The sequence below is a fragment of the Gorilla gorilla genome, chromosome 2, assembly GCF_029281585.2.
Source record: "Gorilla gorilla gorilla isolate KB3781 chromosome 2, NHGRI_mGorGor1-v2.1_pri, whole genome shotgun sequence".
NCBI classification, from domain to species: Eukaryota; Metazoa; Chordata; class Mammalia; order Primates; family Hominidae; genus Gorilla; species Gorilla gorilla.
Window position 1 is genome coordinate 54,868,969 of NC_086017.1, and position 18,626 is coordinate 54,887,594.

At 45.7% G+C, this 18,626-nt stretch overlaps 2 protein-coding genes across 14 annotated transcripts in view; one reads left to right on the forward strand and one right to left on the reverse strand.

Moving 5' to 3' along the window:
• ZDHHC3 (zDHHC palmitoyltransferase 3) overlaps positions 1-6,366 on the reverse strand; it is a 61,112-nt gene extending 54,746 nt beyond the window's left edge. For 4 of the 12 annotated variants that reach the window (XM_019023808.4, XM_019023805.4, XM_019023807.4 and 1 more), the window contains exon 1: positions 5,820-6,060. The gene's annotated coding sequence lies outside the window, so the exon portion shown is untranslated. Of the gene's footprint in view, positions 1-5,819; positions 6,083-6,339 lie in introns of those variants that run through there. The other 8 variants (XM_004033981.5, XM_055383648.2, XM_055383646.2 and 5 more) reach the window with 7 other exon arrangements.
• EXOSC7 (exosome component 7) overlaps positions 6,085-18,626 on the forward strand; it is a 36,775-nt gene continuing 24,233 nt past the window's right edge. Inside the window, exon 1 of one of the 2 annotated variants that reach the window (XM_004033977.5) lies at positions 6,085-6,223. In XM_004033977.5, the coding sequence (XP_004034025.1) occupies positions 6,167-6,223 (57 nt within the window). In that variant the 5' untranslated portion in view covers positions 6,085-6,166. The remainder of the gene's footprint in view (positions 6,224-18,626) is intronic. The other variant, XR_008678650.2, reaches the window with a different exon arrangement.

The window sequence follows — 18,626 nt, forward strand, 5'->3', positions numbered from 1 at the left end:
AGACTAGCTAGGGAAGGGAGAGAACCAGTTATTGCAACTGTACTAGGTACTAGGGCTCAAAAAGGGGAGCCATTTGACTTTCAGGAATCTGCTGGTATCACTTGTTCCAGGCACTGTAAGTGGCAATGCAAGAGCAGAGCCCTGGGAGGAACCTGGGACCACAGAAAGAAGGCTGTAATGGGCTGTGAGAAAGAGAACACAGCCCCTGCTTACCTGGTGAGGGGCTCTCCATCCATTCACCAGAGGGCTTTGGAAATAGATGGGAGGCTAGTGCTAAAGGGAATGAAGACTGAGCATGGAATCAAGAGGCCAGAGTTTACTCCCAATCCTGCCACTCGCTGACCTCATGATCTCAGGCAAGACAGTTACCATTCTGGGCCTCAGTTTCCTCATTTGATAAAACAAAGGGGAAGATCACGCTGATTGCTAGGGCCCCTTGCAGGGCTGAGATTCTATGAGTCCTCTGTTCTCAGGAGCAAATTCAACGTTTTCTTTGTTAATATCTTGGATTTTACATTTTTTTTACCAAAAGCTTCCCTTAACCTCTTTTCCCGATTTGCTAATATTCAAAAAGAAGCCCACTAGTAACTATCTCTCTTAGCAATTTCCTGAGCATGTTTAGTTTTTTCAATCAAGTACAGCATAAAATTACGACTTCCTTTTGTTCATTTAATTTTTTTTCAGAGTGGAAAAAGCACTAGCAAAATATATCAAGTATAACGAAGTGGTAAATGAAAGAAGTCTTAAAAACCCCAATTTAAACATGGCCATTTTTCAATATTCAAATATTTGCATATCCAGGATCCATTCTGAGTTTTAAAACCTGGCAAGATACTCACTTGAGGGCAAAATGAGACTTAGGTTAACTGACTTGTTCAAAGTCATAAAGCAAGTTAATAGCAAAGCCCAAATCTTTGGACTAAGATGCCTGGAAGTCTTTCTACCATAGATTGTTATCTTCCTAAACAACCTGTCTTTCTAGATTCTCTGCTACTATTTCTTGGTTTAGAAACATACACTTCACATACTGAAGACTTTACTGCAACAGGACTGTGGCCAGAACTGTACTTGTCCCATTAGGCTTACCTTGCTAAGGTAAGAAAGTGATCTCACTCAAAGGCATTGCATCTCCACTGACCTTGAATAGGAAATACATATTCATATCTTGCCAAGAGTTCAAGTGCCAAGTCAATACATACTACGAAGGCTATGGTTTGGAGGAGACTATGAAATGATGACATTTCCCATGCATTCCAAATGTATTAGGATGTATGACTGAATTAAGTGGGACATGCACCTGGAGCCTTCTCACCTTCACAGTTGACAGCCATGAATGAACTGGCCATTTGTCTCTGGAAATCTGCTTCCGAGGAGGAAAGCAAATGATTTTTTAAAATGCAAAACAGGAAGGAACTAAAGGCAGCATGGCATGAGCCTCATTTTTTCCCCTAACAGGTCAACATTGAGACATCACCCCTCCACTTCTACTTGAGACTTTGTTACTTTCCATGGCTATCAGGGTGTGTGTGTTTAAATATTTCTACATTTGGTAAGCAGGATCTGTTACCCCCTTTTCTCAAATATGCCCTAATGAGACATAGGAAACATGCTGTCACTCTCCCAAAATGAAACACACATGAAGACTGTATAACTTTTCCTCTAATTAAGAGTAAGCTTTACCCATGTATTACTAGCAATTTTTCCATCACTGTAATCCCAAGTTACAATGTCTAGAAGACAGATGAAGACCTGCTGGCCAGACTATGACAGTATTCTTTACAGATATTCTTCATTTCTATCATTATTTTATTACTTATTTTATTATTTTTTAGCGATGGGGTCTATGTTGCCCAGGCTGGACTCAAACTCCGGGGCTTAAGGGATCCTCCCACCTCATTCTTTTAAGACAAGGTACAGGCGGGACAAATGCAAAGTGTTTAAAGGAAACAGATCTATAGGGAAAACGGTAACTCACTTTGTACATTTCGAGGGTGCTGGGCTAATGGTGAAAATGCAAAGGAAAAGGCCTAAAACATGGCCATGTCTGCTTAGGACTGGGAACAGAAGGTTTCCTGCTGGGCTTTTAAGAGCTCTCTGCGGCTGGGCATGGTGGCTCATGCCCATAATCACAGCACTTTGGAAGGCCAAGGCAGGCAGATCTCTTGAGGCCAGGAGTTCGAGACCAGCCTGACCAACATGGCCAAACCCAGTCTCTACCAAAAATACAAAAATTAGCCGGGAGTGGTGGCACACACTTGTAATCCCAGCTACTCAGGAGGCTGAGGCACAAGAATTGCTTGAACCCAGGAGGCGGAGGTTGCAGTGAGCAGAGATCGTGCCACTAGACAACAGAGCGAGACTCTGTCTCCAAAAAAGCTCTCTGCAACATCAGCACCACAGACTCAGCATTGCCCTGAAGCTCTTTTGTAACCGCCTTTTATTGGTTTAATTAACCAAGGATGGGAGGGACAGAGTTACTCTATCTCTGTCATGTTATTGTTGCCGGCTTGTGGCTAGCAGCAGCTCTTTACCTTTTGTATTTGATACCTGGCCTGCACAATTAGCACCATATTATAGGCTGGCCTCTCTTCTAATTGCCACATGTCTCAATTGAGCACTTTATTTTATTGTCTTGTTCATGCAGTAGTTCGAGGTCCACTATAATAAATTCTAAACTACTTTTAGGCAGGTGTTGTGTTTTGAGTTTATCTCTTTATGCCCATAAGAACACCAGGGACTCACAGGCATGCAAACACACTGGAGTTTCTAGATATCTGAGTATAGCATACGGTTGGAATCTGGGTATCCATGCATGCTACTCAACCCTAGTATCAGATCTATCAGCCATCTTTGCCATTGAGGGCTCTCTCCTTAGCTACTTGGAGTTAAGCTCTTATTCTGCTCATATATAACCTTTTACCTTGTTTAAAATATTGGGTTGCAACAGACATAGCAACATCCCATCAGCACCACATTCCATGTTCCTCTAGAAAAATGATTCAAGAGATATGAGTTTATGCTTGAACAGACTTCTTGCTTTTGGAATTAAGATTAACTGTATAGTTCATAGGACAGTTACCAATGCCATAACAAAATTGGGATTTCCTTCACCAAATAATCTGGTGAATGTAATAAAACCTGGGGGGAGGATGTGTAAGGTGATGGTTAGGAGTATGGGCAGGAGAGCTAGACTGCCTGGTCTCAAGTCCTGGTTCTGCCATTTACCAATGATGTAACCTGTGACCCTGGTTAAGGCATTTAACCTCTCTGTGCCTCATTTCCCAATCTGTAAAATAGGGATAAGAATACTTGCATCATAGGTCTGTTGCAAGGACTGAATCAGTTATTTTTTATTTTTATTTTTTTTTTGAGATGGAGTTTCACTCTTGTTGCCCAGGCTGGAGTGCAATGGCGTGATCTCAGCTCACTAAAACCTCCGCCTCCTGGGTTCAAGCGATTCTCCTGCCTCAGCTTCCCAAGTAGCTGGGATTGCAGGCATGCGCCACCATGCCCGGCTGATTTTGTATTTTAGTAAAGATGGGGTTTCTCCATGTTGGTAAGGCTGGTCTCAAACTCCCAACCTCAGGTGATCCACCGGCCTCAGCCTCCCAAAGTGCTGGGATTACAGATGTCAGCCACCGCACCTAGCCTGGTTAATATAAAGTGCTTAGAACAATGCTTGGCATACAATAAGCACTATGTAAATTAGTGTTGAAAATTCGAGTATAAGGTTTTAGAATACACAAACCTACAGAATAGTATGCCCCAATTCACTTATTCATTCAATAAATGAATCTAATAGTGATGGAAAAACAAGACGGTTTAATACTGTGCCATCCTTGACTTCTTGATTTTTTTGGTTATCATATGTTCTTTGAATTACTTCAATACACTAAAAAAGAACTCAGAATTTATGGATTTTAAAGATGTCCAATGCACTATTACAGCAAAGGTGATAAAAATGTTCTGGCAGCATTTAAGCAGAATGATTAGTGAAGATTGTCATTGTTTTAGTAGACAATTTAAAAAGGAACATTCTACTGTTTACATCTCTCTTACCTACTTAGCCTAATATATAAGACATCGTTCATAACATTATTTAGCAAATACTGCAGACCCTTGTCCAGTATGGAATTCCTGTCAATTGTGAGGGGGGGACAGTTCAAATACATGTTCTATATTTTAAGACATTGGAAAATCTTTATATAAAGATAACTCCATGGTATCTGAACTCAGGCTTTTCTTCCTGTGTCTTTCTGATCTGTCCATTTGCTGTCACCTCTTACATCCTCAGTCTCCTCAGATATCCTAGCTTCTAAAATCCCACTTCCAGGGTCTCTCCTTTCTGAGCAATCTCTAGCACATCTAGAAAATATCATTTATAACATCAGCAATCTCATGTTATCTTATCACAACAGAGCTCCTCACATAAAACCCAGCCGTCCAACCACACACAAACACATCTATGTGCCACAACAGGTGGGGCACCTGTGCCTTCATTAGGGAGGAAATCCTTCCGGCTTCACCTCTTTCAGTTTCCCTGGAAGGCAAAGTCCAACCCTGCAAGCTGTCTTCCTTTTAGGTGCCCCTGTGGAGAATTATGTAGAGACATAAGAAACATCTAATGTCCAGTCTACGAAGAACTGATCATCAATTTTGGAGCTCAGCAGTTTAATGCTTAAGAATGTAAGCAAGCACTTCCTCTCTATAACCTTATCAGACGACCTCCCAATCCCACTGTGCCCACTGATGCGACCATCATAGCTCTAACCACCATGATCTGTGGTTATGTTGGCCCTGGAGCCTTCATCTGCCCAGGGAACTTCTCTGGGCATAGTATGTTTTACTTGTCTTGTGTTCTAAAGGTAGCACAAAGCCTATCTATAGTAGGCTCCCAATAGTTATCTGAAACTGTATTTGAAGCCACTATCTGATAAATACCATTTTTTTTTTTTTTTTTTGGCTGAGGGTCCTCAAAAATGGAACATCAGGAAAGTCATCAGAATTGCTTTAACCTGCCCTCCTTGCTTCAACTAATTTGGGTTAACTTTCTCCCATTTATCCACACGGCTCCTTTAAAACTTGCACCATACTTTGTCAGCCCCGCCTTAATGAGTTCCTTTGGTGACCCCAGCTTCACCTTGCAAATATCCTCTCCGGGTATCCAATGCCCATACTCCCACTCGGCCATCGCAAGGGGTTGGGGTTGGCTTTTTTTCGGGCAACTGCTCACAGCTCCCAGTAATCACTTCCATCAAGCCGGGGTTTCCAGTTCCCGCTAGGAAGCGTTGGGGACGTCCGGGCACTGCGCACCTCGCCAGTGCCGGTTACCAAGCGCCTCCTCCCCCTTCTGTGGGACAACGCTCTGGTAAGCACCCGAGGCAAGAGGTCCCAGCAAGGTAATGGGACAGCGTTCGGTCACAGAGAGTCAGCGAGCCAGCGAGAGATATTCCTGGGTGGAGGGGTGGGGACGCCTTAGGACTAGTGTCCCCCATTCCCGGACCCTTCCCACCACTAATTACCTAGGGAGGGCTGCATCGCCTCTCCAGCCATCCTAGGGACTAGAGAAATGGAGGGAAGAGCAGGGAAACAGCACCCCCGGGCCAATCACGACGTCCGCCCCTCCTTAGTCGGGGTCTCTCTCTCTCTCTCTCTCTCTCTCTCTCACACACACACACACACACACACACAAGCTCCTAAGTCAACTCCAGCTCTGAGCAACTACGCCGCACGCCTCTCCCACTGGGAGTCCCCCGGCCCGTGGGGCTCGCCTCACCCCAGCTTCTTCACCCCTACCCCAGTTTCCCTTCCCAACTGACCGTGAAGCCGGAGGCAGTTCCCCAGTCCCAGACCCCGGTGGGGCTCCCGCCGCCGCCTTCCCCTGCAGTCCCCAACCCGGGACCCGGCCTCGGGCTTCGGCGATGGCTCCTCGGAACGAGGCGCCGCGGCTCTCTGGACTCGGCCAGACACCGGGCGGCGCGCAGGAGAAGCCCATCGAGCTCTCCCGGCAGTGGCGGCGGCCGCGGCTGCAGGAGCGGCAGCCGCGCAGGTTGATGACGCGCTGACGCGGGGCGGGGCGGGGAGGGGGGTGGGTGGGACGTGGGGGCGCGGTCCAGAGGAGGGGACGCGCGCAGATGACGTGCGGCTCGTAGGGCAGCTCGGCAGCATGGCGTCCGTGGCGCTGAGCGAGGCGGAGAAGGTGTACATCGTGCACGGCGTCCAGGTAGCTACAGCAGCGGCGTTGGGTCGGCCGCCGGGTTCAGCCTGGCCCTGCGGGTCGCGGCCTGCCCTGGGTTTGCCAGTGAGGAGGCAGCCGAGCTGCGGCGACTCTCCGTTTACCTTGTGATTAAACGGTTCTGCTGCCGGCGTTTGCAATTCAGAGCTGGCAACGCGGACGTTTTTAGGACTGTTAGCGCATTTGCAGTTTTGCGGGTCTATAAGATTCCGAACCCGGGCAGGAAGCTTGGGCAGTCTCGGAGGCCTTTTCTTAGTGAGAGAGCATCGGCCCCAGGGCCATCCATTTGGCGTTCGCGCACAGAACTTGGCCGAGCCTCAGTTTTCTCTTCGAGGAAATGGGAGTTTGGAGGTGGGCTTCTGGCCTGCTTTTCCTCACCTCGTGGTTAGGAGGCGCATGCGACGTGAACGCACTTTGAAAATACAAATTGCCGTACAAATAAAGGGGGAAGGGTTTTTAAAAAGCGGCTAGGACGCCTGTAATCCCAGCACTTTGGGAGGCCGAGGCGGGCGGATCACGAGGTCAAGAGACCGTCCTGACCAACATGGTGAAACCCCGTCTCTGCTAAAAATACAAAAAAATTTAGTTGGGCGTGGTGGCGCACTCCTGTAGTCCCAGCTACTCGGGAGGCTGAGGCAGGAGAATCGCTTGAACCCGGGAGGCGGAGGTTGCAGTGAGCCGAGATCGCGCCACTGCATTACAGCCTGGGCGACAGAGTGAGACTCCGTCTCAAAAAAAAAAAAAAGGCGGCTAGGCGGCCGATAGCCTAAGTGCTGTTTCCATTTTGCCAATGGAGAACTAAGATCCCTAGGCAGCTATAACCTGATGTCCTTTGTGTTGTATATTAAATCCCTGGTTATGACCACTCCAGAACGAGGGTTGAAAAATGTTGGACCTGGTAACGAGCTACCCTGTATCCTCCTCTGGCTGTGTCTCCACTTGTTAACCTACGGTGTGGTCCTCCTATCAGAGTTCTTCATCCCATCCTTGGCAGAGTTCTGGCGACAGCTCCTGCCTCTTTTCCTCATGCCTTTCCTCTGTCAGTACCAACTGCAAAGTCAGTGGTCCCGTGATGTAGCCATCAGATTGAAGCGGCCAGCTATCATTAAAGTCCCACAACGTGAGTTAAGGACATGTCCATTTAAAAATCGTGACCTGCCGTTATCTTCTGGGCCCTTTATATGTGAAGAAATGCCAATATTTAGCATATTATGCCTGGATAATAAAGTCAGAACTCACAGTTGCATATTTTAGTTATAATTCAGGATTAGCAATAGTGGGACATATGTGTGTATTACAGGGTAACATGTATGTTATTTGTGTGTGAGGGGGCATAAAAATGCCCAAAAGCAGTTAGATATGTCTTTCCCTGCTATATTTTTGTATATACTTTGTTCAGGTGATTTTTATCCTCAAAGTATTTTTTTAGGGACACATTACGGATAACCGTTTTCCTCTAAATTTAAAAACCTTTGGTTTTCTTTGTTACCGCAGCTTACCATGATGTACTGACTCTGTCATGTGTCCTATTTTCTCTCACATTTCATCTCTGAAAGTGGCACTGAGGCATGGATATATCTGTAACCTCAAGGTTAGAGCTTTCTCCCCAGCACCCTTAATTCCCACGGCAGTTCATTAGCTATCCAGCAGCAGAGTCCCACCATGGTCATTAGTTAATTTTATTTACCAACATATATCTAGCTTCTGGCATGTTATGTGGGAAACAGTAGGGATGCTAAAACATGGTTGTGAAATAAATGAAAGATAGGAGGGAGACAAACAGAGAGTAAAAGTGAATAAAATAAAGACAAAGGTAATGTAAGATCTATGCCAAGGAAGTGGTATAGTTAGTGGAGGTTGAAGTTAAAGTATACCAGGGGCCGGGCACTGTGGCTCACGCCTGTAATCCCAGCACTTTGAAAGGCTGAGATGGGAGGATTGCTTGAGCCTAGGAGTTTGAGACCAGCCTGGGCAACACAGTGAGAGCCCATCTCTAAAGAAATAATTTTTTTTTTAATAAATAAAAAGAATTCCAGGGACTTGTAATGCTCTGAAGGCTTCCCTAAGGAGGTGGAATTGCTCCCCTAAATCCATGTCAAGGATTCCTCCTCTGTATCTTCAGGACTCAGTATTCATTCATTCAACACAGAACTGAGCTAGACTCAGGGGCTAGGAAGGAACCTGTCCTTATATAGCTCTCATGCTAGAAGGAAGATGCAGAAACTTGTACTTGAGTGTTTATATATAAAATTGTACTGAATGCTATGAAGGAAAAAACGGACACGATCTAGACTGGGAGGTCAGAGGAGGCTTCCCTAAGGAAATAGCATTTGAACTGAGTTCTCAGCATGACTGAGAATTAAGTAGGCACCAGTGTTCCAGAAGGAAGGGGTGGTGAGTCTGTAAATCCTCAGGTGGAGGGCATGTGGAGCCCAAGGGGTGGGTTGGGGGAAATGGTGGAAGATCAGCTTGCGGAGATGGCCAGAAGCACGATCCTAGAGGTCTTAGAGGTTCAGTCATTCCCTCATCATGGATCTTGGAAGGCAATAGCCTGTTGCCTTGTCTGTATGGGGGACCCTTAAGGCATAGCCAGTGTCTAGCACTTGGTAGGTTCTTAGTAGCATTGAATGGGTGATGTAAGCTTTAAAGGGGGAATGAGTTGGATGGTGTTTTTATTTTTTAAATTAAACCTCCCTCTCACCAGTACCATGGACATATTTGGGCACAGTTGTTGGTAAATGCTCAGCTCTGTGTGTCACAGAGCCATGCAGAGTAATGGGCTTCAAATCAACGTCTTCATAAGGGCTTATTAATGTTGGCCAAAAATATGCCATATGTATAGAGGAGCAAAACACAATTTACACCATCCAAATAAAGGTCAGGATGCAGGTGAATGAGCCTACCATGGAATCTCAACTGATTCAGTTCTGAAATCTCCTAAACTTTTGTTGCGTTGGTTATAGAGTGCCGGCAGTGCATCTTAAGCAGTGCCTGCCTGAACTCCTGTTGCTTGTATAGTCCTAGTCATTTTGTGTTTTACTTTTCACCTTTGGTCCAGTAAGGTCCATTTCAGCTTCTGATGTCACTTTCCCTTCAGCCTTGGTTCTTATACTATTTCAGGGACTATTTCATCTTGTTTTGGTGATAGTTAGAAGCAGTTGAAATTAACCTCACGATGTGTTGAGGATTCAGTTGCTAGTAATGGTAACCAACACATCGGCTCAAGCAAAATAGTATGGATTACAAGGCTGCAAGTCTTTCTCCAGGAATCCTAATCTCTGCTGGTTCCCCCCCCCCCCCCCCTTTGCTTTGTTTTTGTCTCCCTACAGATTGGTTTTCTATTTCTTGGGCCAGTGGTAGAAAAAATGTGTTTCCTTCCCAGTTCCTCTGTAAAAGAGACCATTCTTTCTCGTTCAGTTCTGAACTCATGTTTCCAAGAGAAAGAAACTCTAGTTCTTTTAGGGGGTTGAGGGAAAGGATGGACAGAATAATTAGGCTCAAACATGGCCACTAGAGGATGTGTCACACTTGGGAGAAGTCAGTTTGTGAGAAGGGAGGGTGGATCATTTTAGTTTTTGGCAGAAAATGGAACCCACTTCAGGTAGTTCAGGAGACTTTTATGATGGGACTCTAGAGTAGTATGGGGGGGTTTCAGGGAACCAATAAGAGATGTTGAGGAGCCCCAAGACAACTACTGGGAGTGGCTACTGCCCCTATTCCAAAGGGGCCAGGGGAGGAAACAGTATTACCACATTTCAGTGATAGCTGGAACTGTGGAGGAAGGGCTGCCCAACATAAGTCATAGTCTTCGATAGATGCAGGCACTATCAGAAATGTGGCCACTAGATTGGGGGTGAGGGGCACCCTCTGATCTGGTATCTTCCATTGGACAAACCCAACCAGAAGCCAGCAAAGGGAGTCTAGGTGATACAATTTGAGTCAACCTGGTGAACAGATCCCCTCTCCCAGGGGAGAACAGAGAATCAAAAAGGTGGATTAAATCGGTATTTTGATAAATAATTTGATTGGTTTCTGATAGGTTCTCTTTCAGTCTTTGAAGGCTATATCCCATTCTTATTAGGTACATATTATAATTTTTATTTCATTGAATATTTACAACAGTGCTGAAGGTAAATGTTATCTCCATAGACGAGGAACTGAGCTCGGGCAGGTTGAGTCACTTGTCAGGGTGACACAGTAATTGAGTGGTAGCACTGGGATTTAAATCCAGACCTGTCTGATTGCAAAGCCCATACTTGACTCTGAGGCCACCTTCCTGCTGCAGTGAAAGTCATTTCTTCCATTTCCTCAGTAGGGATCCAGAGATCAAGGCGGGAGAGAATCTTTGCTTCCTCTACCTCCTTTTCTTTCCCCTTTTCTCTAAAAGCTTGTGGGGAAACCGGAAGGGAAAGAGAAAGTTCTAATTGACACCTCCCACTCCCCAATTTTTCTAGAGCTTAAATAGTATATGGCATATACTGCTGTATTGTTTTGGTTGCATTTTTCCCACATTGAGTATAAGTTCCTTTAGAACCCTATATTGCATTTCTTTGTATAGCTTTTGTTTTACTAGTATCATAAATGATTTACTCTGCCCATACCATGCAGAACTTGGAGCAGACTTCAGAATTTTTAGAATCTAGGATTTATCCTCTTTTCTGGCTTACTGGGCTAGATGTGTGTTTTCCTCATCCGTGAGAAGCCATTGCTAACCTCCCTCTTAGCCCAGGGATTCTGAAGCCTTGAAGTGCATTTTACTCACCTACAAAATACAGATTCTGAGGCTTTACCCCAACATTCTGAATCAGACTCTCTGGGGCTGGGGCCTGAGAATGGACATTATCATAAAGTGTTGGGAAATTTGGGGGCAGCCACCAGACATTGGCCCATGGGTAAGCCACTGACCAGAGATATAGAAATCTCTGCTCTCTCCTGCTGAAGTCATATGGTTTCCTGCCTCTTTTTGAATGAGGCTTTGGAGTCAGACTGAGCAGGCACCTTCACCATTTACAATAAGTGATTTTACCTGCATAACTGAGCCTGCTTCCCTTGTGTAAAATGGGGACTTATGCACCTGGAAGTAGAATGGGGTTATGAGGAATGATGAGATAAGAGATGTCAAGCACTTGGGCTGTGGTTAACACAGAAAAAATGCTGGCTCCCTTTCAAGTTTGTTTTTCCATCAGAAGTGTGACTTTGTCCTAAACCATCCACACTAGATCCCCAGCCTTCATAGTGACCTCATTAAAGATTCAGCCTGTGGCTCTTGAGAATTAAACCTCTTTTGATTTGAAGGAATCGGGATTTTTCAGTTATCTCAAGAAAAGGGATAGGCCAGGTGCAGTGGCTCACACCTGTAATCCCAGCCCTTTGGGAGGCTGAGGTGGGAGGATCACCAGAGGCCAGGAGTTGGCAGCCAGTCTGGGCAACATAGCAATACCCTATCTCTAAAAAAAATTAGGTGTGTGGTGGTGTGTGCCTGTAGGCCTAGCTGCTTGGGAGGCTGAGGCCAGAGGATCGCTTGAGCCCAGGAGCTGGAGATTTCACTCCAGCCTGGGTGACAGAGAGATACTCTGTCTCTTAAAAGAAAGAAAAAGAAAAAAGAGAAGGGAGATCTGTGGCAAGAGCTGGAAAGTCCCCAGACAGCTCTGAGGTACCGCCTCTCATGGGCTCCGTGGATTATCTCATGGCCTGTGTGGCTGTCTGTCTTTATCTCTAGTGACACCTCTGCTTTTCTCTGCCAAGATTTATCCCTTCTCTGCAGCCACTTGCTGTCCAGCTTCCCTTCTTTGTAGAATCTGCCTCTGCCCAATACCTTTACTTTCGTGTGGCCTCTCTGGGCTCCTCCATATCATGACCTGTCAGCTCCTCTTTAACTCCTTTCTTCTCTCAAGTGTTTCTCAGATCAGAGATCAGATTCCAATGAGAGAATCAGTTTGGTCTGGTGGTATTTCACGCCAAAAAGAGTTGGTCACCCTTTGGATTATATGCCTTTGGTTCAGGCACCTACCCCTGGTCCTGGCTGTTGGGGATGGATGGTGACTTTTATGTGGCCTTTACAGGGCTTTAGGCACAATAAAGCTTTCCCAGTTCAGCCTATTGAGTGCTATGGCCATGACCTGGACATTAAACTGGCCCTCATAGGTTCAGACCTGGCCATGGCAATTGACGAACCCTACCACAGGGCTCTTGGAACCCTGTGAAAGCCATTTTATTGTATGTTCTTGGCTGTTGAAGGGAGTTGTAGCCCAGCTGATGGCTTCCATTTCTTTTCTGTGGATCTTGCTTTCATCATAAGCATTGTTTAGGGGTATAGCATGGAAGAGGGAGATCAGGGCCTCAGCCTGGTTTTCAACTATGAGATTGAGCAGTCAGTATTCGGTTGCTCAATCTGGCCATGACAGAATTGGAGCCGGCCCTCAGGACTCTTGATTTTTAGCTCTCTGCCCTTTCTGTTTACAGACCCGTGGCACAGAAAGCCTTATGCCCAGACACTGCAGGATGCAGAGTTATGGAGCCATATCCTTTCAGAGGAATGCCTGGCTACTCAACAGGGTTGGAAAGTCAAACAAGGATCAACACCTAGTTTTGCCTGCTGTGTCATGGGCCCGAGCCTGCAAAGCTGGACCAAATGTGGTCCCTTTCCTAAGGCGGGGGTGGGGGTGTCACCTTCTAGTAGGGGAAGGAATTTAGTCTCACTTCTCCTTTAGGAATCTGGAGTATTAGACAAGTCAAAGCAAGGTAATGAGGGGTTAACATAACCTCAGAAGACCACTTTGAGTCTAAAATCCTTCCAGATGTGTCAGATTGGTAGCGCCAACTTGTCAGTTTCTATTAAGAAGTAATAGGACTGGGCTTCCTGGGTGTGAGGGAAAGTAGGTCTGTGCTTAAATGTCCTTCCACTCTGTCACAAACAGGAGATTGAAACTTAGGTGCCTCCATTCTTATCTGTAACCTCTCTCAGGGTTGTTTTTGAGGATGCAGTGAGTTAATGCATGCCCCCAGAAACAGGGGAAGGGAACTGCTTTGGGGGGACTCCTATGTGTTACACTGAAGGACTCCTTTAAATGCTTTATGATGTTTCTGTTCTCTTGTAACTCTGTAAGGTCGGGGTTATCCCTGCTTTCTAGATGAAGAAACAGGCTTAGAGCTATTTAGGTCAAGGTCACAAAACTGGCATGTGACAGCAGAGATTTAAGTATAATTTGGAAGGTGGCTGTTTCCACCACACCACACCCTACTGGTAGGGTTGTTGTGATCACATGGGTAACAGCTGTGAAAGTCACCAAGAGCTTTCCTGGCATCCAGAAGCCCTTGATCTAGAGGCACATCAGTCTCCTCTGCTGAGAAGGAGGGGACACCACTCCATGCTGTTGACATCTCTTGAGTTTTAAAATGGAGCTTTTACTTCAGGGTAACTCCTATTTAAGTGTTCACACATGGATTAATTCCTTTGCTCGTGACTGCTGCAGATAAATAAAAACTGTGGTAGGGCACCAGGCCCTGAGCTAGGCCAGGCAGGTTTGGACAATTTCCTAAGCCTTTTATAAGGAAAACTGGGTTAAAAAAAAAAGTTGCCCTGGGTACAGTGATTCATGGACTGGTTAGGTTGGTTTTTTTGGTTTGTTTTCCTCCTATCCTTTTTTTTATATGGAAAAAAATTATGCATGCTTGGAAAGGAAAATTTGTAGCTTTTCATTTATCTTTTACTTATCACCTGAGCCTTCCCCCAGGAGGCAGAGAGTGAATTAAAGGCTGGAAAAGCAGTATCTGATGAGGCTCAGTTTTCTGACAGCCCACCAGCCCCTTCCTGGACCAAGTACATTTTCACTACAAAGAGGTGTGACTAATCTTTCAGAGCAAGTGATATTTTAGAAGCAGTAGTTGGACCAGATGTGGTGGCGCATGCCTGTAATCCCAGCACTTTGGGAGGCTAAGGCAGGAGGGTCACTTGAGGCCAGGAGTTCGAGACCAACTTGGGCAACATAGCAAGACCCCATCTCTACAAAAAGTAAAAAATAAAAATTAGCTGGGCATGTTGACATGTGCCTGTAGTCCTAGCTACTCAGGAGGCTGAGGTAGAAGGATTGCTTGAGCCTAGGAGTTTGAGGCTGCAGTGATCACCACTGCACTACAGCCTGGGTGACAGAGTGAGATCCTGTCTCAAAAAAAAAAAAAAAAAAAAAGGAAGAAGCAGCAGTAGTAAACCCTGTGACCTTGTGGCCAGCCAGTTCATCCTGTGAAGGAGGTCTCTGCTGAGTCCTTTTGTAAAGTGAAGACATCCTTTAGAATGCAGTGGACTGTGTAGCATAGCGGTTAAGAGCTCTGACTTGAGGCTTAAGTGCTACTTACTGGCTGTGTGAACTTGGGCCATTCATTTGACATCTTTTAACCTCAGTTTTCTCATTTGTAAAATGGAATGAATAACACTATCGTATACGATTATTGAAAAGATTAAATGCATTAACTGCAGTATTCCTTGCACATTATCGGGTATATAGTAAATGCACAGTAAATAGCAGCTGCTATTATTTATTGCAAATAATTACAGCCATTTTAATTTATAGATCTGTAGAATTAGAGAATCACTTTGAGACTAATTTAATCTCCATCTTTTACAAATGAGGAAACTAATCCAGAGAGGGAAGGGGCTTGTCCTAAGTCAAGTGGCTAGTTAGTGCCAGGAGCTGGCCTGGAACCATGAGTCATGTTCCTAATGATTGTTCATACTTACACCATATTTACACCCCACAAAGAACTTCTTGTCAATAACCTTTCTGGGCTGGGTATTCACTTTCCTAGCTGGGGAGTGGGGCACATGGAGGTGGAGAGGGCTGGAGTGTTAGAGACTGAGCTAGAAAGCCTTCAGGTTCTATGGGTGAGGTTGGGAAGAGACACAGTTACATAGTTATGGGTCCTCCGGTGAAGAGGGATCACCTTCTGGAGTTCTATCCTAAAGGCTTACTCTCTTAGACTTGAAATTCTGTTGCTTTTTGAATCCATCTCCAGACTCAAGATAGGGATATTGTGTCTGGAATTGGTGGGTTCTTGGTCTCACTGACTTCAAGAATGAAGCCGCAGACCCTCGCGGTGAGTGTTACAGTTCTTAAAGGCGGCATGTCCGGAGTTGTTCCTTCTGATGTTCAGATGTGTTCGGAGTTTCTTCCTTCTGGTGGGTTCATGGTCTTGCTGGCTCAGGAGTGAAGCTGCAGACCTTCATGGTGAGTGTTACAGCTCTTAAGGCGGCACATCTGGAGTTGTTCATTCCTCCCGAGGTGGGTTCGTGGTCTCGCTGGCTTCAGGAGTGAAGCTGCAGACCTTCGTGGTGAGTGTTACAGCTCATAAAGGCAGTGTGGACCCAAAGAGTGAGCAGTAGCAAGATTTATTGCAAAGAGCGAAAGAACAAAGCTTCCACAGTGTGGAAGGGGACCCAAGCGGGTTGCCACTGCTGGCTCTGGCAGCTTGTTTTTATTCTCTTATCTGGCCCCACCCACATTCTGCTGATTGGTCCATTTTACAGAGAGCCGAGTGGTCTGTTAGACAGGGTGCTGATTGGTGCGTTTACAATCCCTGAGCTAGACACAAAGGTTCTCCACCTCCCCAGTAGATTAGCTAGATACAGAGTGTAGACACAAAGGTTCTCCAAGTCCCCACCAGAGTAGCTAGATACAGAGTGCCGATTGGTGTATTTACAATCTCTTAGCTAGACATAAAGGTTCTCTAGGTCCCCATCAGACTCAGGAGCCCGGCTGGCTTCAACCAGTGGATCCTGCACCGGGGCCGCAGGTGGAGCTGCCTGCCAGTCCCCTGCCGTGCGCCTGCACTCCTCAGCCCTTGGGTGGTCGATGGGACTGGGTGCCGTGGAGCAGGGGGCTGCGCTCCTTGGGGAGGTTGGGGCCACACAGGAGCGCCCATGGGTCGGGGTGGGGGGGTGGGGAGGCTCCCGCATGGCAGGCTGCAGATCCGGAGCCCTGCCCCGCGGGAAGGCAGCTAAGGCCCAGCAAGAAATTGAGCACAGCAGCTGCTGGCCCAGGTGCTAAGCCCCTCACTGCCTGGGGCCAGCTGGCTGCTCCGAGTATGGGGCCCGCCTAGCCCACACCCACCCGCCGAGCCCACGCCCACCCAGAACTCGAGCCGGCCCGCAAGCACCGCCTGCAGCCCTGGTTCCCACCCACGCCTCTCCCTCCACACCTCCCAGCAAGCTGAGGGAGCCAGCTCCCGCCTTGTCCAGCCCAGAAAGGGGCTCCCGCAGTGCAGCGGCAGGCTGAAGGGCTCCTCAAGTGCTGCCAAAGTGGGAGCCCAGGCAGAGGAGGTGCCGAGAGCGAGCGAGGGCTGTGAGGGCTGCCAGCACGCTGTCACCTCTCAATATCTTCCAGGGAGGAAAGGTGCTGGGGAAGGATGGGCTGCACAGGACCTTCCACCTGATTTGTGATGTTTATTTTCTGTCATTGAAAAGTTAAATGGGTGAAAGACCTGAAGCAAGTATGGCAGAGGATGATCATTGGTACTGTGTGGTGCTGCAGTGTTTTGCTTTTTTCTGTTTAATTTCTCAAAAAAGTCAGTCACATATGCAGTTAGCCAGGCAGTTTAAAGATAAACTGTCAGTCACATACTTTAGAGCAGTGTTTTATTTTATTTTTTATGTTTCTGGGAAGCATCAACTCCTTGGAGAATCTGATTAAGCTAATGATTCTTTTTCTGAAAAAAACTGCTTTTGAAAAATGTTTACAAAGAATGAGAAGGAGCTCCATGAGCCAGCGTGAATGATTTCCTGCATATATATAGTTAAGTGTTAAAAAAAAAAGTAAGAGTATCTATAGTATTCCACCCTTCATGTAAGAAACAAGGAGATATTAAAAAATTCATGTATTTGCTTATTTGTGCAGAGAAGATACAAGAAAGATAAACCTGAAACTAAAGAGAAACCTAGGGTGAATGGGAAGAAAGGGGCATGAAAATAGCATAATACAGAGGAGAGTGACATTTCTCTGAGCATACTTTTCTGAGTTTTCTCTCAGAACTATAGTGATAGCTCACAAACTCAGAAAGTAAATAAGTAATTAAAAGTAACCATGATGTGGGGGAACCCAAAATGGAAAACAAAAATTTACAGATGAAAATTAGGCAGGCATGGTGATGTGCCTGTAATCCCAGCTACTTCAGAGGCTGAGGCAGGAGAATCGCTTGAACGCAGGTGGCGGAGGTTGCAGTGAGCTGTGCCACACTGCACTCCAGCCTGGGCGACAGAGCCATAGTCTAAAAAAAAAGTTACAAGTTACAAATGAGCCTGTGTTACAAGTGAGTAATGTAACCACACTGAAGGGCACGTAGAAGAAAAGAACTGAAGTAACTGGAAAACAGTATTTTGCCTGGATACTATGAGACTAAAGACAGAACTTTATACAAATACTGTGTGCTATTAGTAAATTTGTTTCTCACAGGGGTATGGGTTAGAAGTTCAGAAACTGTGTATACTAAGATTGAACAAATACAGAAATACATGGTAGATAATAAGAGCCAGCTTTCTCCTTCTTTGAGAAAGAAGTTACAAATAAGAAACAGAGGAAGGTTAGAATGAACCATGTGATGTTAGATTGGAATTGATCTATCAGTATGAACTCATGGCTTTTTAATAGATATGTAGATAGATACAGAATTAAACATAGATTTGTGTGTGTGTGTGGTGGGGGTGGTTAGTATACATACCTGTATTTTCTAGCTCTCTGCTGAGAAGTTCTGGAAGAAATAATACTCCAACAGCAATGAACTTAGAGCCTAGTTTCTGGTTTTAAGTACCATTCCCCAATAAAAGCAACCAGGGCTCCTTGGAGAAAGGCTTGATCCCTAGGGCTGGGCAGAGAAGACACAAGAGGATAGATATCTTGTGTTGCAGAAAGTAGATAATTACTCAGAAAGTTGGAGGCATGTTGAAAGAGCACAAAAACTAACCCAAAGAAGCCCCCAGTGGCCAAATTTGGAACACTTTGAGCAGCAAAATAACTAATGATAGTAGTGGATTATAACCATAGCATAAAAGATACCAATGAGTTGTACTGATACAAGTAATTGAAGGAGTAAATAAATGGGCGGAAGGAACAGGCAGCGCGTAGACCACCCTGAAAACCATCTTCTGCCAAAAGAGTCAGCAAACTTCCTGTAAAGGACTGGATAGTAAAGATTTGGGGCCTTATGGGTCATATCTCTGGCCCAACCACTCAGCTCTGCTTTTGTAGTGCAGAAGCAATCATAGACATTACCTAAACAAGTGGGCATGGCTATGTTCCAGTAAAACTTATTTAAAAAAACAAGGGACCTTAGTTTGTTGACCCTGTTCTAGAGACTGCCTCTTTAGAAGATTAGGTGTCTTTCACTATTTACACAGTAGATCTTA